Source organism: Dermacentor variabilis, chromosome 5, assembly GCF_050947875.1.
Source record: "Dermacentor variabilis isolate Ectoservices chromosome 5, ASM5094787v1, whole genome shotgun sequence".
NCBI classification, from domain to species: domain Eukaryota; kingdom Metazoa; phylum Arthropoda; class Arachnida; order Ixodida; family Ixodidae; genus Dermacentor; species Dermacentor variabilis.
The window spans coordinates 95,975,811-95,996,732 of record NC_134572.1 but is presented as its reverse complement, the minus strand read 5'-3'; the positions used below and the strand labels follow the sequence as shown (position 1 = coordinate 95,996,732).

General features: G+C 45.9%; 1 protein-coding gene across 1 annotated transcript in view; it reads left to right on the top strand.

Moving 5' to 3' along the window:
• Positions 1–3,090: 3,090 nt before the first annotated feature.
• The window catches only part of LOC142582938 (uncharacterized), an 87,833-nt gene continuing 70,001 nt past the window's right edge, over positions 3,091–20,922 (top strand). Inside the window, exon 1 of the mRNA XM_075693085.1 lies at positions 3,091–3,372. Coding sequence (XP_075549200.1) covers positions 3,318–3,372 — 55 coding nt within the window. The 5' untranslated portion in view covers positions 3,091–3,317. The remainder of the gene's footprint in view (positions 3,373–20,922) is intronic.

The following is a 20,922-nucleotide window of genomic DNA, read 5'->3' as shown; positions in this document are numbered from 1 at the left end:
AAACAGTTGCTTGTACTCTGGTTTTCCTCACTGGCAACACAGCACCGCAACGATGCTGGAAAACGGCATTCATGTGCGACTTGCACGGGCGTTGTCGCTCGAACTGTGCACGCTGCTGTTGCCATTGCTACGCGCCACTTTGAAAGATTACACCAGCCGTTGTAAGCATAAACTAACAAGGACATAAACTCGCATTTCACGTACCGAAGGACGCAAGTCCAGGTGTCGCAACACGAAATCGTAGCCAGAGACCTGAACCGATACCACGAGTCAAGCGGCAGCTTCGAGGTCATACCTAATGCTTTTTCGCACTCGAAAATGTTGCCCTTGCATTCATTGCTGTCAGCAAAGTTATCACCGCTAACGTACATGAAGCTGAGATACAGTGAGCTTCAAGCACGCCGATAATACTTTCTGGAAGCAGGTATAGGGAAAAAGTCGTCGAAACGCTGACATCGCGATGCCGCTTCACAGATGCAAACAAGCCGTCAGCCACGAGTAAAGCCGTCTCCGCCGAACGCGGCCGGTCGCTGGCGCGGCGCACAGCCTCATGGGAAGCGCCACGTGACCAACCTGTTTCGGCAGGGGGAGTGTTTAAAACTCCCTGTGCGGAGTTTCCACAAGATAACAAGATTTTGAAGGCGGAGTAAAATCACGTCATGTCGCCATTATCCTCGCGCGGGTTGCGTGCGGAGAAAACGAGGGAATGCCGCTGTATTTTCTCCATATGTCGGAGTAAATATTCAAGAATGAGGGACCTGGTACAACTCCCATGTGGGTTTATTTTCGCTTACAGTGCGCGCGCACAACCACCTGATGGGAGTGCAGGTCTCGTCTTTATATAGTCGAACGCCAGCGGTGCGAGTGGGCCAACTAGGACAGCAATGGCGAGCCGAGTTCGCGATGCATCCACGAGGCTGAGCCCTATGAACTTCCAGAGCTCTATAGTGCTAGATAATATACTGTAACTCTATTGAGAGCGACACCACAACGCGAAAGCGCCGCGAACGCAGACATGAGCAGCGTCTTCAATTTGCGCTGCCAGCGCTGTGGCTTGTACGTTTCGACATTTCAGAAGAAAGCTGAGCATTAGCGCTGAAGGATTTATTCGCGTTACTAAGATTCCTGTGGTCTACGGGCCTTCACGATAGATTTCGAGAAAGCCGCCCCCTACCGCTCTGTAGTGTAAGCGGTCTGTTCGTGCTTCGTCTCTCTTTCTCTCTATCTCCCCTTTTCGCTCTCTTCCTCTTTTTATCTCCCTACTCCTGCCCCCCGTGCAAGGTAGCCAACCGGAACTTCCTCAGGTTAACCTCGTTGCCTTTTAATGCATCCTAGCTCTCTCAGAAAATTTGACGCTCAAGGGACTGAGAAGTGCGACAACAATATGTCGCTTGAACTTTGCGGAATATGTTAATATGATCCACATGCGGCTCCTATCCGAGAAACTACGATAGACGTGCCGCTAGATAAAGGTTTTAGCATACCGTCATTGCGGACTGCGCTGGAGTGTAGAAGTAAATTAGTGTTGGAGCGAAGATTTACGCTTTCAGAAGCACTCCACATCGACAAAGCATAACATACGCTAAACGCTATGGAACCACCTCGTAGATAGAAATCTCAACACTTTGGCGACTCGGTGCAATATCAACCTATTATTGTCAAAACAAACAGCTGATCTCAATAATAAAGACAAAGTGTTGCTAAAATTTGCCCTCACCGTTAGAACAGGCTGAATTTACCTTTGATTTTTGTTCCGCGATAACTGATATGCCAATAGCGAGGGCAATTTAGTATCGAAGCGTGTGACCTAGAAGCTGCCATTTGGTTATGCAATCGCGGTAGTCACCGCAGAAGCGAGCGGTATACATGAACATAGTTCGGCCAGATCTTAGAGTCGATCCGACAGAACAGTCGGAGCACTTCTGAGTGCTCTTGACTGGAGGCAATAGCATGGGTAACGTGACCTTCAGCGACCGGCCCTACTGTGTGTGACCTGTACTGTGTGTGACCTTTACTGTGTGTTCTACTTTATTCTTTCAGGTTTGTCCTGTCGCTCTTTCTTTCCTCTTTCCTCCCCTCCTTCCTATCCTGCATTTCTTCAGGGGGCAGTTGCCAGCCTGTTCCTCGCTTTCCCTTTCATTCAAATTGTATATATGGTCTCAAAAAAAAAAAAAGAGAGAAACAACCGACATATAGGGCATTCTTTTTCAACCAGCCGAAAATGATCACCTTTCGGCGTGCTCTGGAGAACCTGAAAACGACCAGCCGAATATCGCATCAGGCATCGTTCTTATCGTGGCTGTTCTCACTTTTCGCATTGTCGGCACGTGTACTAAGTGATGTGAACAGCAAATAGACAATAGTATTTGCACTGCACATCAGCGTTTTAACCCAGCGATGTCACCTTCGAACGCTGCGGTCGCCACAAAAAAAATATGTTTCGTTTTTTTATCGCCTTACAAGTAAGTCGTGTCACAATGTTCTAGTACTGTAACTCCGTCTACGAACACGAATCACATACTAAACGCGGCAATATGTCCCCTGACGCAGTCATATCGCTCCAAAAGACGACCGGTTGGTTACATTTTTCAATGGTGTAATTCAAAGTTTCAACATCCTAAAATAACGCTCATCGACGACCAGGCAAGACTCTGTAGCACATATAGTGGATAAAAGTCGTCAGAAAGCTCTGCACTCTGCATACGCGCGCACCGTACAGGTCGAAATGGGGGGCGGCGGTAGGTGGACAAGTCGCGTGTGGCGTGCTCTGCACACGGCATGAGGGTACGCGCCGCGCGCGCCAGTCGCGGGGCAAAGCAGGGAAAAAAAAAGAAGAAAACAAGGGAGGGGAGGTGGGAGGGGAACCCAGTCGTGGGTGGAAAACGATAATTAATGGACAAGATAGGGGGCAGGAAAGAAAAGGTAAACTGCAATCCGAATATCGATTCGTGTTTGCGCGGGAAAACCGGGTCCCGGTCCTGGCCTCGTCGCTAGTCACCGGCCCGGTCCCGTGGCGGCGCTAGCAGCACGCCGCGCGCGACGCCCTCGAAAGGCCGGACGCGGGACGCGCGCACAGCAGATACGCGGCGAGTGGCGCGCGTGGAATCCGTGCGGCGCTGGGAGTCCGGCGAGGGACGAGCACGCTGTGCGCGACGAGCCCGCGCGCGCGCAATTGGGGCCTCCACGGTGTCCACGACTGCTCGTCGGTCGAGGAGGCACGGCGCGGAATCGGAGTACGCCCACCGAGCGCGACTCCTGCGGATAAACGGTGCGGTCGTCCGCCGCCGCCAGCGCGCAGCAGCACCACGTGCACACCCATGTCGGCAGCCACGGGTGCCCTGCATTGCCTCTTGTTGGCTGCGCTGGAGGCCGGTGAGTGGAGCCGTTCTGGAGGGGACGTCGGGACCGGGGCGGTTGGCACGTGCGGCAAACGCTGGTGTCCCAAAGCTTTTGTACATACACAACTATATATATATATATATATATATATATATATATATATATATATATATATATATATAGGGGGTTTTCTTCGAAGTTCAGCACGCAGGACCCGACGTAACATACGCAGGAAAGAGACGACGAACTTTTTGGAAGACTTCTTTTACTTAACGTTTTCGGCTGGTGCACCAGCCTTCGTCAGAGTACAGTACTGTACTCTGACGAAGTACAGTACAGTACAGTACGTCAGAGTCAGACGAAGGCTGGTCCCCCAGCCGAAAACGTTAAGTAAAAGAAGTCTTCCAAAAAGTTCGTCGTCTCTTTCCTGCGTGTATATATATATATATATATATATATATATATATATATATATATATATATATATATATATATATATCAGAAGTAACCGGGAATGGCAAACAATCTCTTGAAGGTACGAGTCATCAAAGTGTGATTGGAAAAGGTGAGAACTGAGAAATGCGTGCATATTGTATCGAAGCAAGCGCACAGCGCTGTGTTCCTCAGTCACTTAGTTTATGCGGAACGGTTAAATGAAGTAGCGTATATGGACCAGGTCTAAATCGAGATCTGGAACAGGAGCTCATAAATTCCGGGGACAAAGAATTTTGGGAGGTTAGAGCAAGTGCGCACTGTGCAGAGGACAGGCACAGAAAAAAAAAAGAAAGAACAAATTCCAGAGCCTCTTAGCTGACTGGAGGAGTCAAACATGTGGCTGCGAAGTTTCTTACGTGCATCCAGTACAATTCACCCGTACACTCAATGCAGCGTGCCGAACGTACGAAACAGTTTAGTTTTTTCTTAGTATCTTTGTCTTTTTATTCAGACTGACGCACAGCTCTGTCTACAGTGTAAAAAACCATGCGCTACATACTGCAATATATAGCCCGCGCGCTCGGGCACATTAGATCTGCGCTCACCGGCCTTAGCTGGAAACAAAATTACGGCCCAGAGTAGGCGCTCGATATCACTCTTATTCCCGACAGCAAAGTTAAAGCGAAATCACTGCTACAGAAAGTCGCGGCGAGAGCGTTGACCCTTGCACCTTTGCGACAAAGTGCAAGTTCCGTGATCCTCGAGCGGTGATCGTCTGACTGACCTGCCCGCGCGTAGTCCTATAAGGCGCTGATCTGCTAGGATAAGAATTGCGTCGCGCATCGACACCCTCATTGGAGCAGGGGATAAAGTGTTTCGTGTAATTATGACATGGCAGAAATGATCACAGAGATAATGGTGTGATGTGCAAAATCTAGTGCCTTGTAATCGTAGAAAAAGAAGAAAGAACTGTCCATCACACATTTTCTTGAGTGGCCAGAAAAAAATTACGGGTACTCTTCCTACTAAGCATGACAATGAGAAAGTGGAGGAGGAGGAACAAGATTTATTGAATAAAAATAAAAGCCAAGCAGGTGTCTGTCTGCTTGTGCGGGGAGGCACCCTCAGTCCAAGGCTCCCGCGGCTCTCGCTGTATCTCGGGCCGCCCCGACGCACCAGTTGCTGCTGGTCACGAACGTCCGAGCTAGTAAGCACGGCCTCCCACTGCCCGGGTGTGGGGTTGGGGATTTGTGGGTCTGCCTTTGTGCTGGGGAACGGCCAAGTGGTGTGATATAGGGAAGCGTAGTCGTTACAAAGGGGACATTTGTACGCGTACAGTGTAGCTCTGGTAACTATCCTACGCTTACAATTGTCTAATGCTTAATGAATGCGTCACTACATTTAGTGAAGCTAGGTGTGAGAGCGGGTGTTGGTAATTCACTACAATTAAGCCGCTCAAATTCACATATCCTTGCAGATATGAATATCGGTCGCTTAATTTCGGATTAAGGTTACGAGAAGAGAGAGCCCTAATTTCATTGCTAGTTTATTTTATGTACTAGAATATGAAAAAGCACGCCAGCCCAGTCTCTCATTGAAGGAACAAGATAAAAAATCAGGTTACCGAAACAGGCGTTTAGTCTAAAGAAGAAGAGCTTCACTGAGCTTTAATCTCTTTTTCATCACACGCGCTTCATTTCTCTGGGAACTCCGAGCTGACTTCCAGTCAGTCTTCGCGCCCAAACTTCCTCCGACTAACCAGAAGCTTCCATCGAAGGTAGTGGAAAGATTATCGTTTATACTTCTTTCAAGTATAGCTAAACTTTTTATGAACTCTTCCACTCCAATGCTTCTCAATATTGCGAGGGAGTACTATAGGCTTACCTACCGCTTTCCTATAGGCAAAATAGATTTGATTTTTTGTAATCCTTACGTAAAAAAATAGCGGCACGAGCTGTTCTTGGAATTTTCTGAGCACTTGTCGAACACTAGTACATACATAATCCTGAAAAGCGCGTTAAGCCCGCATAGCAAAAGAGAAAGAGACCATGTACACAAATATATATATATATATATATATATATATATATATATATATATATATTGTATCTTATTTTCGTTGTTGAACCATGCCAGATAGAGAGAGAGAGAGAGAGAGGAAAGGGGAAAGGCAGGGAGGTTAACCAGAGAAAAAGATCCGGTTGGCTACCCTACACTGGGGAGAGAGGGGAGGGGGAGGTAAAGTGGTAACAAAGTAGAATTACCGATTAAGAATGCGCCAAATACTTCTGGTACGTCGGCGCCAACACGGAATCAAATGTTGGCAAGAGAAAAGCTCGCACGTGAATAGCGAGCTTAATTTATTTGTATAGCCATCAAGAGGAACCGGAAACCTTAAAAAAACTTTTCGAGTCATGCTTTCGGAGCATTCTTAGATGGCCATAGTGTTAAAGACTTGTTTCTTTTGCGCACTGCTCCTTCAAATAGAGAAATAAATGAAAAAATCCAGACCGGTGGCAAGCGTAGGCGGAATGAATGTGTCATATTACCCTTAAAGGGTCCCTTACCAGGCCACATACCAAAATTTGGTTATGCGCTGGAAGTTGTTACGTGCCCTCGAGGGAGTGTTCTACAGCAAGAGATTTTCAAATTAGCTCATTGATAGCAGATATAGAAATGTTCGAGGTGCCGCGAACCGATGATTTCAAGAGGCGGGCGTCACCGCCAAACTAGACATTCTCTCCACTTGCCCCGTGCAGCCTCCGCAAGCGAAATTACTTCCCAGCGTTGTCCCATACCGGAGCCGGACGATCGCGTGACGGATACGTCACGGGCCCGGCGTTCTTTATTATGATTTTTTTCCTGCACGTTTTTGTTGAGTGGCGCACTTCCGGTGACAGCCTTGCGCGCGAGTTGTCGCGTTCGTCTCGTTTCACGCAACCGACAATTTTGCGTGCTCTGCACGAGAACACATGATCAAGTGCCAATCACAATCACGAGCAATGAGGCAGGCGCGAGAGGATGAAAGATCATGATTACATCGCGGAAAGACGGTAGAAAATGACGCAGTTTCGTTCTCAGCTCGCGCGACTGCACGATGTGGGAACAAGCAAATGAAATGGAAGTAGATGTCTCTTGCTACGCACATGTTCAGTTTGTATGTTTTATTATTTCTCTAAACTTTAATTCGTCTACTGAAGCAACATATTAAACAATTAACTGATGCTGCCTTGGATAATGCTCAAGGTCACGTGTTACTATGAGTGACGTCACAGCACTGCCATGTACGTATACTATAGGCGCACTTGCGCGATATACGCCGACTCTCCGGCTGGGAGCGTGGCGCCCGCAAGAAGGGCAAAAGGTGTTTGTTTCGAAATTCAAGCTCTTTCCGCGGCGCGGCCCTAATTATACAGCTACGTAGTAGAATCTAAATGATAACGTGCATTACATAGAGGATGCAGAAGTGCTCAACAACGACATAACTGAAATTCGTAGCAGCCTAGAGTCACGATTTTTTTTTTTGTAATTATGGAGTTTTACGTGCCAAAACCACTTTCTGTGAGGCACGCCGTCGTGGAGGACTCCGGAAATTTTGACCACCTGGCGTTCTTTAATGTGCACCTAAATTTAAGTACACGGGTGTTTTCGCCATCGAAATGCGGCCGCCGTGGCAGGGTCCCATCCCGCGATCTCGTGCTTAGCAGCCCAACACCACAGCCACTGAGCAACCAGGGCGGGTACTGTTACGATTGTGAGTGTGTGAGAAGCCCGCATATACACGCAAAGTGCCTCGAGCGGTCAGTCGTGAAGCAATCTTGCGTGCATTTGCGGTCTTCTTTCACACCCAGAAAAACGCTTTTATGTAGCACGTATTGAGCAACAGAAAGATGTATCGGGAGTTTTTCGTGTCGCTCTACAATTTCCGCATTGACACTTTCCACCTAATTATAATATTTGAGAAGTGGATTAATTAATTAAGAGTAATTATCTAACTAGGCGGAATGAAAAAATAATAATTTGAGCTTCTCCAAGCGACCTTGGTTCTGTCCAGCCATGTGGCATTCGCACATGTTTAAACTCTGATTGAAGTTCGCTGGGACACCCTGTGTATATAGAGAGATACGGAAAGACGACAGGGAGATTAACCAGACCACGTCCAGTTCGCTACCCAGCAGTGGGGGAGAGGGGATCTAGGGATGAAGAGAGAGAGGGAACGCAGTTTCCGCACATTTGAAGGTGCGCACCGAGTCTACAAATGGTTGCCGAGACCCGTCGACTTAAGGTACCGCAATAACGCTTTCGTGGATTTCTCTGGCGCCGGCGCACACGGCTATGGGCCCAAGGATCTTTATTTCCGAAAATCGTCTAGAGGCAAACCGATGGCCGGAGAGTTGGCGTAGAAATAGCAAAACCGTCAAGAAGAGGCAGGAACTTCCAAAACTGCACTGTTTGTCAAGCTCAATTCTTAAACGATAACATTCAACTTATCCTCTCTCCTTGATTCGTTAGAGTGTGTAAGTAGAGTTGTTTTGAGTGGACGTTTAAGACGTGCACAAATCACCGCAATCAAGCGCTCCACGTTCGTGTGGGAAAGCTGGCCACGAACATGCATGAACCGTGACTCTGGGCTGCTACAAATTTCAGTTATGTCGTTCTTGAGGACTTCTGGATCCTCCATGTAATACACGTTATCATTTAGCTTCTACTACGTAGCTGTACAATAAGCGCTGAAATACACAGACTGAATTTGGTGTACGTATTTGAACAGACGACAAATACGCGAGTAACAATGCTGTCGGCATGGTTACCGCTCTAAGTGATGTGCCGCGCACTATAGTGCGTGCACGATGTTGCAACGACAGTTAATGTAACCAGACATGAATACGAGCTTTGTGACTCACTAAATTGTAGACTCGAAAAGCGTGTAGGACGCAAACCGAGCGTTGCACGATGAACGCCAGAATCGTGTTGCATTCTTTACAGGCGAACAAAATGACGCCATCGCTGCTTGCGCGAGACGCGCAGAATAAATTATTGTCATGTTTCGAAGCAAGAGACTGTGGATTGATTTCATTTTTCCGAAGAACGGGTCGGTGTACATATGGTCACTTAAGCGCATTCTGAAGGCACACTGTTCTTGTTTATGAATTTCAGCGCAAGTAGCGCTGTTGCACACGTGTCAGTAATATACGTAAACAAATAAATTGCGAGACTCCCAGCTAGCGTGGCTTTCGCAGTAGCCGCGAGACGGAGCAGCCAGACTCATGCTACATTCGGGTCACTGACCGCGAGTATTAATGACAGCACTCCACGGAAGACTCTCTTCCCTGTGACCGCTTCTGCCTGTAAGCGAACACAGCAAATCGCTTATAAAAAAATCATGACTGACGCGAACATGTTTTCTTGGAGAGGACCGGGAGTTTGTTTCATCGTCTTTATTAAGCATTTTAAATTCACTCTCTATTTGTTCTATTATCTTACTCTTTTTCTCCTATTTCTGAAATAAATACATGTTATATTTTAGCACATTTTCTGGTAGTATCGTGAATTTACTCTCTATTTGTTCTATTATGTGACTCTTGTTTCTCCTATTTCTGAAATAAATACATGTTATATGTTAGCACATTTTCTGGTAACATGGTGAATATTATTTATTGCCACCTAATTATTGTGGGACTCCATTATGAGAAAACCACTTCAAAGCAGAATGTCCACTATGCCTGCTGGGGAATGACCAAACGTGTGCGCGTAAATGTGTTTATTGCGCCTTGCTACAATGGCGCGGTGGGTTTATCAAGAACAGTTGTTTAAGATGGACTCCAACCAGCACTCTTGGTGTGTAGGCGATGCTGTAGAAACGGGTGCTTTTCTTCTTAACATGTGCTAAGCGAACGTTGAATCAGTCCACTTGCAGAAAGAAGGCATTGACACAGGCATAACAATGCCACATCCATGGACAGTACGCCCCCCCCCCCAAAAAAAAAAAAAAGAAAGACAGTAATCAATGGACGGCTAGGAAGACCTAACAAAAAAACCCTTACTCTTGACCAGAATTGAACTTTATGCTAGTTGGTTCCACGTTAATAATGGTAGAGCAGCGCGGAAGAGCGCGACGAAAGAAAGACGTGAGACACACATGCGCTGTGTGTGTCTTGCGCCTTTCTTATGGCCATGTCTTGCGCGCTGCTTCACCATTCCAAACTTTCTTCACCTCTTAACTGTCCGTATTTTCTTGCTTGCCTTCTCTGACACCTTCCGCATGAAGCCACTAATACCACTAGTGTTGGGGACGGGCTAGACACCCTCCATACTGGAAGCCTGTGCGAGCGTAATGCGCAGACGCCTCTGCGTGGACATTGGTCCGATACGACTGAAAACCAAAGAAACTATTATAAACGGCCCTACCAAAAACAGTTACACTTCAGAAACTATGCCATCCTCGAAATATCCCGAGGGCACGTTAACATTCAAGATTCCGCGCCAAAGCCGCGAAATGTTCCATCGTTGCGAGAAGAGCGAGTGTCGGTCACATTTCACAACAGCGTAGCGAACGTACGTAGCTCGCTCTTTTGAAAACACGCCTCCATTTTTTAATGCAGCTTCCGGATGCATAGTTTGCGATATATTCTTCACCACGTAGCGCCAGCCTCTTATTATTCGTTGTCTTCGACAAACCGTGTTTTCATTTTCCCAATGTGTTCGCAGCAAGCTTTTGCATCGAGTTTTGCCGTTTCACGCGCCTTTTCTCTAAAATCTTAACTTGTCGGAACTGGCACAGCGCGAACAAAAGCTAAACCAGTAAAGCCGTACAACTGCACACAACGACAAACTACGACGAGTAGAACGCATTGCGCCGGTGCTTTGTCGCTAACAATAAATACAGCAGACTGCTGCAACCGTTGGATGAGCTTCCCCACTTGTCTTCTCGCTGCTGCAGCCACGTGACCCCGTAGATCACGTGTTTTTCACTGACTAGGTGGAACAAGGACTTCCAACTGCAGTGCAACGAAAATGTATGTACGGTAACAGTAGTGAAAGCGTCATCTTGCACATTGCTATACGTGGAGCAGACGGCACTTAGCATCGTAAAACACAGATGACAAGCAAACACAGCCTCAAATACCTTTTAAGGAACTTTGGCAACAACCTAAGAAGCTACGAACTTCAAGAACACGTAGAAGCACTTTTATTGTTCTGCTTTATCGCTTACTTAGCTGTATAGGCGGAAACACGTGCAAAGTGATCTGAAGTACTTGTAGAATTCTTGTGTGATATTCTTTTGTGAAAGCCCTTTGAAACATGACTTATTCAGGATTCGAACTAGTGCTCGGGAACAAACAAGGAATTTGCGCTTGACAAGGGGGCGGGGGGGAATGACACTGAAATAAAAGAAAAAGAACGGAACTGCGATCACACTAACAAGCGGAGAGATGTGAGCTCATAGTAAAGGCAACCTCGAGTTCGAGGAGGTTAGCAAAGGCACTCGAGCCGAGAATTAGGCATCATAAAGACCAAAAAGAGCGTGGCATGAAGTCTATCAATTTTGTGCACAGCATGGGTACTGCACTAGTTTAATTACAATGTGTAAAAATATTGCTACCCTCATTTTTCGTGCGTGTTGCACAGTAACTTACCAACGCCAATGAACACGAAAGGAAGAAAGGAACCGTTGCAAGAGAGTGTCGCCGGGGCGGCACGTTAATGAGCAGCGGGGAATGAAATTTTGGCGCGACCAGGAACAATTTGATTAATGAAAGCTGGGTGCATCAATAACACCTTTCAAAATAATGAGCGTGAGCTAGCGAAGGTTGTAAGGTGGAACAGATCCAGTTCACACGCACGTGACAAAAACGCGAAAAATAATCCTCGTTGAACAAACATGCATGAGTAAAAAAATAAAGATCGCTGCTTTCTGGAATCAACGGCTTAAGAAGAAAAGTGGAATAAAGGGGGACGCTATAATTGCTATAAATTCTTATTTTTTGTTACCTAGAGGGAACAGAGTGCCAAAATTATCTCGTTGAAATATGGTGCCGCAAGAAAAGTACGGATTCATATAGAAACACTTCCGGAGCAGATAGAAAGAGAGACACAGAGAGAGAAAGGTAAACGAAAGACAGGGAGGTTAACCAGAAATTATCTCCGGTTGGCTACCATATACCGCGGTAGGGGAAAGAGGCACGATAAATGAGAGCAAAATATTACGAAAAGAAAAGAGAAAAAAGAAACACATACAGACACGCACGCACACACGTACACACACGCGCACACACACACGCGCACACAAAAACAATACAGAACTGCTTCTGTGGGCGCTGTCACGGAGTCCGCGAAGGCTTCGCATAGTGTTACACAGTGTCGACGTCCCTTTAATACATTCTATGTCACACAGTGTACAGTCACAATGTGTCACAAAGTCCGATGCCTTTTTAAATAACGTAGTAGTGCCTCCTTCGCAGCGACTCGCGCTGATGTTCGTGTGGGCCAATTTCCAGTAACGTTGTTCTCTGTTAGTGGGTGCTTGTCCAGTTGGTCTAGCATGGCTGAGAGGGCTGCTCACTTCTGGTTGGAGCGAAGGGCACGCGCAGAGAAGATGCGCAATCTTTTCGCTACACCCGCAGAAATCACAAATTGAGCTATTGCTCATTACGATAAGAAAGGAGTATGCAATCTGAAAATGCTACTCCAACCTATAGACGGTATAGAAGGGTGAAGCCGCGTCGTGGAAGGTCGGACGGAATACGGAGCTGTACGTTATGGTCCGGGGTATGAAGGCGAGCACTTGTGAAGCCGGATGAATTCCACTGAACGAACGTTAGGTTACTCGCCAGTGGCGGAAAGTTTGTTTCTCTGCGTAGCTTCTCGAAAGAGGAATAGAGGAATGACAACGCAGTTGACGCCGTCATGGGAAGGTCGGCCAGCTGCGACTGCTTGATCATTGCCATCTATGCCACAGTGACTAGACAACCACTGATGTAGTATGTCGTGGCCTTCAACTACTCGAACTATTCGATGGTGGACTTGTCTGATCTCTGCGAAGAGATGCTAATGGGATCCGTGGTGCAGTGCTGAGAGTAAACTCTGGAGGGCTGCCTTATAATCACATAAGATTGATCATCGACGGGGGTGGTTTCTCCTGAATGAAGTCAAGGGCCGCACTGACGGCTACCAGTTCAGCAGCTGTCGTTTATGATGTATGTAACGTTTTTGGCTGTATTATGATGGAACTTGCTGGAATCACCATCCCTGCAGCTGAACTTGTAAGTGTGACTGATCCATCAGTGTAAACATGCACGCGGCCACTGTGCACCTCCTGTAAAAGTCCTAATCTGGCCTGTTTCAGGGCAAAGGACGGCATGTTAGCTTGCTTCGTGATTCCTGGGATGGTGAGGCATACTTCAGGTTTGTGCAGGCACTGTAAAGCTGAGGATGAAGAGTCTTGCTGCAGGCATGTAATTCGAGGCCAACGAGGCACGATCGACAGCAATTGAACGGCGGAAAGTTGTATGTGGCCTTTCTGCAGGTTAAGAACCAAGATGGCGAAAACGTAGTCGGGAAACATACCGAATGTGGGCTTTGAGAGCGTCCGTGGCTATGTAAGGTGATAGTGGGTGATCTCGCGCTATGGCAATCGTTGACGCTGTAGACGCACACTCAGGAAGACCGAGGCACGTCCTGAGGGCTTGAGCTTGCAGTCCCTGGAGTACAGGCAGGTTTGTTTTGCAGATGGTGCCTGGCAGCGGGAGGCTGTACCTTGCGAAACCAAGGAACAGGATGAATCATGTGCCTCGAGAGGAGGCGAAAGAAGAGTGGTTCATGCAAACGATATCCCGCCCGCGGCCAACTCCCTTTTTCTGCAACCCACGGAAACCGTTGAGATGCAATATCTGATAGACAACATAAAGAGCACAGCCTCGGCAGGACCTGACGGAATTCGACCGGAGCCGATCAAACATGTCTCAAGCGAAATAGGTGGCGTTCTAGATTATATTGCTAATTTGTCAGCATCTTCAGGAATTTTTCCTGATACGCTAAATACCGTTCGCATAACACAAATTCATGAAGAGGGTGCGAAAGATCAAGTCTAAAATTACAGACCAATATCGGTCTTGAATATATCTTCAGACCTTTTAGAAAGTGTCGTGGTTGACAGGCTGGGGTTTTTCTTGGGTAAACACAATATAATCTCAAAGTACCAATACGTGTTCAAAAATATTAAGTCAGCAGAGCAAGCCCTTCTAGATATCAAACATAAAACAATTGAGAACATCGAAAAACAGAAGCTTACACTTGGCGTTTCTTTAGGTTTGCGGAATGCTTTTGACTCGATCGATTATAAAGTATTAATACACAAACTAGAAATCCACAGAATTCGCGGCGTCGCTCATGATTTAATAACAAGTTATTTAGCAAATTGAAACCAATTTGTTCAGATAAATTCTATTGCCTCTGACATTTTCCCTATAGAACAGGGTGTATCTGAGGGCCCAAAGCTAGGCCCACTGTTGTTCTTAAATTATATAAGTGATATTGTGCGAATACTCGGTTCACCTGACTTTGCAATGTATGCCAATGATACCAACGTGCTTTTTACATCCCATGACAGTTCTGAACTTATCGTCAGCATTAGCGCGTTTCTAAATCGCTTGCCACTGTGGCTTAGAGAAAATAGTGTAGAATGAAATACTGAAAAAACAACAAACATTTTATTGAGGGCTTCCAACAAGAACGTACCCAATCACTAACATTTATTTCAATGGTACAGCAATTAACCATGTCCAAAAAAAAATTCTTAGGAGTATGGTTTGATGAACTTTTATCTCGGGGTTCACATGTAAGGATGCTATTAATGGCCTTACTAAATATCTCGGTATCATTAGCAGGATAACCCAGATGATTCTGCTTTGGCTCAAACAACAGTTATGCGAAGTCCTCCTTCAGTCTAAACTCTGCTATGGAGTATTGGTTTGGGGAACAACTTCAAAAACAAACTATAACATGTTAATCCTTGTACAGAAACGAATACTTCGTATATACTGCAATGCCATTTTTTAGAACTTGAAACAGCTCCATTATTTCAACGTTGCTGTATTCTTCGAGCGGGCAGAGCATACTATAAGGAGCTTCTGGTCACCATACATAAACGAAAATTTTTCACCAAAAAAGACAATGATGAAATATCTCGTTATCCAGTACGCCAGAATACCAGACACGCATCAAAAACATGAACAAATTATGGAAATGAAACATTCATAGTCGATAGAAATATTAAACAAGGTAGGAGAATTGGTAAATGTCAGTGCTTCAGAAAGCTTTCTCAAAAAAAGAGTTTAGTGCAATATTGCACGCCGATGACATTTACTTTCACTAATTATTGATTATGTTTCTATTGCATCTGTAAGTACGTTTTATATGTATTCATTTGTACGGATTATAACCGTTGTTGTAACTGTGGGAGCTGGGACCTTTGTCAAGAATTCATGGCTTTAGTCTCCCCCAGCTCGGACGAGCAAGAGAGTTCATTCAAGTAAATAATGATGTAGCTTTGAACGCACCGATGTGCCCCTCGACTTTCGGCCGAGGAATTTGAGGAGATGTGTTATTGTCGTTAACCCGCTCTTTAGCTGTGAAATGTGTGCGTTACATGATACGTCGTGGTCGATGATTACCCCTAAAAAGCGCTGTTTCTGTGCGTTTGTGATTGCTTGCCCATTCGAAACTTACAGAGTAAGGCCTCATTATCTGCCAAGTGAATGTAACCAGGCAGCATTTCTCGGAAGTCAGGTCTCAAATCTTTTTCGCAAGTACAACTATGTTAACGTTCCTGCTTTGTAAATAAAACCGCTTAAAAACACAGGATGGAGGGAGACAACACAGGACAGTTGTGTTGTCGTTTCCCTCTGTCCTGTGTCTGTAGCAGTTTTACTCACAATGTCTCACCAACTGGCCTACAACTTTACCTTGATAAATAACGTAGCTGCCTTTTGTAGTCTAGTTGCTCGTACCTGTAATCGTGTTATAGCAGACACCTATAGCAGACACCCAGGTGCAGACGTCATCAGCCAAGACGGATACTTGAATTACGTTGGGCAAGGAAGAAAGGAAGGAAAGAAGGAAGGAAGCAGAAATAGGGCAGACAGACAGCGAGGTTAGCCAGTTCTCAGACCGGCTGGCTACCCTGTGCTAGGGAAAGGAGATAAGGGGAATAAGAGATAATAGAAAAGAGATATGCTAGAAATAAAGAAAAGAAGAGCAAAAAGAAATACAAGAAAAAGCATCGGAGAGGGCCAACGAGCATTATACGTTGACTTATGTCGAGCTCAACAGCCCGCCTCGCCGTACTACACGGAATGCTTTGTGGTGAGTGGTGGCGCCATACTCGCTCCTCAGGAAAAAAAATGTTTGTCGGTGCTCATGCTTACTTAATGTTGTGCTCACGCTTACTTTAGCTAATGCATAACTCGTGCAAGGCTATACGCTTCATTCGTTATACGCTTCTGCACTCGATTCCCCGTTATAAGGAAGTGGAAGCTTCCCCGTCCTTGATACTCGTGCATGCAAACAGCGGCTCCGGGCAATGATTTCGGGCCATAGCGCGGGATGATATACGGCATACCGGTTGCATAGCGCCGTTTACTGCTGCTGCCAGACGCAACAGCATCGATCGCAGTTACGTCTACAGGGGCCCTAACGGGCTCACAATGTACTACGCAAACACCGCTACTTCGTCTGCAGTCCCTGGCGTGCCGTGCGGTCTCGGTGAGGCCCTGGACAAATAGCTCGGGCAGGGAACTTCGAAAAAAAAAAGAAATATTTAGTAAAATGGAAGGCACGAGCAGAAAGAAGCTCGGGCAGTAAAGCAAAGGACCCAAGGGCGAGGCCCCACCTTGCGATACGCACCCTCCTCTTCCTCCACGTCCTCTCCTCTCTCGGTCGCCGCCCCGAGCAAAGTGTTCGGCGCGCCGCGCTCCTCTTCGCACGCGATTCAGTCCATCGATCATGGCCGAAATGACTTGAAAGACGCGCAGCTTTCGCGCCGCGTTCCCGGCTGTCCGTCACGACGTCGAAGGTTAAGACGGATTCTTCGGTCCCGCAGCGCCCCGCGCGCGCCCCCGGGGCTATCGCTCGGGGCGAAACGACGCTTCCCGTGAAGGATTAGGATGTCTTCCCGTCTCTCGCCTAAACTGTGGCCTTACACCACTCCCCACTACTTTCTTTTTTTCCCCACTTCTTTCCTTTTTTTTCCTCCCCATTCCTTGTTTTTTTTTCTCTCTCTTTTTCTTATCGGAGTGTGTAAAGCGAGTATACTACGCCGCGGCACGTATTCCACGCCGTGTTGCGCGCCGCTGCGCTCGCCTCACTCAGCCGACGCGGAAATCATCCGGCGCGGCTTGGAAAACGTAGACATTCTTTTTTATCTCTCTCTCTCTCTCTTTCTTTCTCTTTATTTTTCTATGAAACAGAACAAGCAGCCAATGTTCGGGGCGTAGCAGGGGACGCGCAGAGAGAGATATAAGCCGTAGCCAATTACGTTTCCTCACGCTGGCTCTACAGCATTTTTACTCCTTCTTTGAGAGGTGGTGTACTCCGCGACGAAGCGCGTCCGCCCCGTTTGTGCTCGTAATGAGCGAAGGCGCACCTATTGCGGGTATGAAGATATCAGAAGAATGGAGTCGGAAGTGGGAAAGAAATGTAGCCACCCCCGCATAAAGAACTGTTAGCATTCCTTTTGTTTTTACACAGCGCACGCCTCCTTGGGGAAACGGTACAGCGGTGAGCCACCCACGTGTTTGCGATATAAACCGGTTGCCAATTCTGCAAACTAACTTCGCTGCAGTTGCAGCAATGATTTCTGAAGTTACCATGACTCTGACCACGTACTGCGGTGCTTATTTATTGTCTAAAGAGATCGGCTTGGCAAGCAGAGGAGCCTGAACTAGAATTCAGACTTTCTGTCAACTTACCGAGAGACGTGGAGACCTTGTTTCATCGAATTCGACTCCCGGTTAGCTGCTGCCTTCACAATCCACTTCCTGCATAGATTAGCGAGCGCTCGATCATCATCGTGCGCTAGTGGTGAACCAGATGGCGACATCACGCATGTGGTCTTTAACTGTAATCTTTACGCCTATCAGAGATTAGAACTGCGCGTCAAGCTTAGAGCAATATGGAGAATGTTGCGCCTGCTTTGGGCACTGTTCTTGGACCAAGGCCGTCTCCAGAGATCGCAAGGAGGACATCATGTGGCGTGCAGATTTTTTTTGTTGTTGTTTCTTGCAACCTAGTCTCGATGTACTGACAGAGTGCTGGAGTCTGAACTTGTATTTTGTTTTTCCAACTCGGTGACGTTACGCCATCTAGTAGTTTAATTTCTATCTTTTCCGTGTACGTAAGCAGTTTTTTTCAGGTAATTTTGATCCATCATAGCGCCCTAGCCCATTAGGACGTCAAACGAAGTAATAGAAAGCAAATGCTTCTGACCCACCTCCCTCATTTCTAACTATACCTAATATAATCTATGGTCGCATATGTGCAAAGTGCTTTGCCTTCTTATGGACTACGTTGGTATTTGTGCTCAAAAGTCGCAATCTCAAATAATTCATCTGTACGTATAATTTAAATTAAAATTATACTTATTCTTCTGTTTTTTTTTCGTGATGCATTTTATCGTGACCTGTATAAGTTGTGCGTTGGCTGCTTCGTAAATGATAACTTGTCTTATACACAACTGGCCATCCCTGTCACAAACAAACTGTGCGACTATTATACTCTCCCCTCGAGTTGACTTTCGACCTTCGCTGCTCGGTCACTTGCGACCACTTAAGGTAATGACGTTGACCTGCTGACATTTGTGGCACCGCCAATTTCGCCTCGGCCCTGAGAGAAAATTAATGAAATGAAATGGTGTACGGCGTGTTTACGTACGCAAAGCGTCCCGTAACATTAATTGTATGCACCACTTTCAGTGCGTTTTGAGTTGATTCTGCTGGAAGGTGACCTTCGTCTGACTAGCAAAACCTAAAACATTGCCGGGAAAAAAGAATTTATACACTCGTAGGTATTTGGATCTGTTTTGAGCTAGTGCTCATGATTCCCGAAACGGCGTTATAAGAAAAATATAGCAGAAAAATGAAGCGCTAAGGTAAATGAGGAATGGAGGTAAACGCTAGTGCCATAGCCCAGAAGTACTAATAGAACACGGAGAGATTTTCCTGAGGAACGTACACATGATGAAAGGTAACGGTGCTCTCATTTTAGGTCTGCGAATATTGTTTGCTCTTCTTTTTTTGATTCGACATTCCAGATGGCTCCCATAAATGGGTAAAAAAATAAGTTCTGGGGTTTTACGTTCGAAAACGACGCTGTGCTCATGAGGCACGCGGTACTGGGGGACTGCGGGCTAATATTGCCCACCTGGGGTTCTTTACATCGCGCCCAATGCACGCTACAAGAGTGCTCCTTGCATTTCTGCCCCTATCGTAATCGCGGCCGCCGCAACCAGTGTTTGATCCCGCTTTGCCAATTGATAGATGATATGGTAGAACATCCCAAGCGTAATGCGAAAACGTCGGATCGTTCCTCACCTGCGGCAAGTTGTTTTTTCATATACGTTCATTTACATTAATTTATCACTCCTTTATTTCAGTTAGTAAGTAGAAGCAATTTCCCCTATGTTTTCTTTGGTGGCATTGTTTGTTGGCTTTATATATATCATCATCATCATCATCATCATCATCAGCCTGGTTATGCCCACTGCAGGGCAAAGGCCTCTCCCATACTTCTCCAACTACCCCGGTCATGTGCTAATTGTGGCCATGTTGTCCCTGCAAACTTCTTAATTTCATCCGCCCACCTAACTTTCTGCCGCCCTCTGCTACGCTTTCCTTCCCTTGGAATCCATTCCGTAACTCTTAATGACCATCGGTTATCTTCCCTCCTCATTACGTGTCCTGCCCATGTCCATTTCTTTTTCTTGATTTCAACTAAGATATCATTAACTCGCATTTGTTCCCTCACCCAATCTGCTCTTTTCTTATCCCTTAACGTAACACCTACCATTCTTCTTTCCATAGCTCGTTGCGTCGTCCTCAATTTGAGTAGAACCCTTTTCGGAAGCCTCCAGGTTTCTGCCCCGTAGGTGAGTACTGGTAAGACACAGCTATCATACACTTTTCTCTTGAGGGATAATGGCAACCTGCTGTTCATGATCTGAGAATGCCTGCCAAACGCACCCCATCCCATTCTTATTCTTCTGATTATTTCAGTCTCATGATCCGGATCCGCAGTCACTACCTGTCCTAAGTAGATGTATTCCCTTACCACTTCCAATGCCTCTTCCTATATGCCACTTCCTATATATATATATATATATATATATATATATATATATATATATATATATATATATATATATATATATATATATATATATATAGATATATAATGCTTGCGAGAGCACTACAACGATACTGATCTTTAACAAAGTATAAGGGACTTGTATTGGATCCTTTGCCTGGAAAGCATTACCCTAATTTCGTTGGCCTTTAGAAGTACGTCCTTTTTTTGTCGTTTTGTGTTAATGACATGTAATTCAAGGAGAGGTTGGCGATTTTCTTGGCACCGGATGCTAATCTTGGCAAGACGGGCAAAACTAAAATCAAGAAGACATTGATACAGTGAAATGTCACAAACATTTGCGAAGTTTCGTACAAGAGAAAGGAAGTCTCAGAAACGAGTAAAGTAACACTAAGAAACAAACTATCCCGTAATGACAAGAGAGTTCAAAAACACGCACATAAGTTGACATTTTTGCAGATGATGCCGCTGACCAATCTAATCATGTCTACATAAAAAGATAGAAACAACACGCCTTACCTAGGCGACGAGTTGGAATTATGCCTTTTAAATTTTCCAAATCATCATGGCAAATCTTTGCGCGGGAACGTACAGATGGACAGAACAAGAGACAACAGACGAGAGATTTTCTGTTGGTTATCTTTCTGTCCGTCTCTATGCTTTCCCGCGCTACGCGTAATCTTGATATTATGGAAAAAATATTAATTATAATCCAGCTTTAAGCCAAGACATTGCAAGTTATCGCATCTTAAAGGAACTGACAACGTTGTTGCACGTTTCACATTCTGC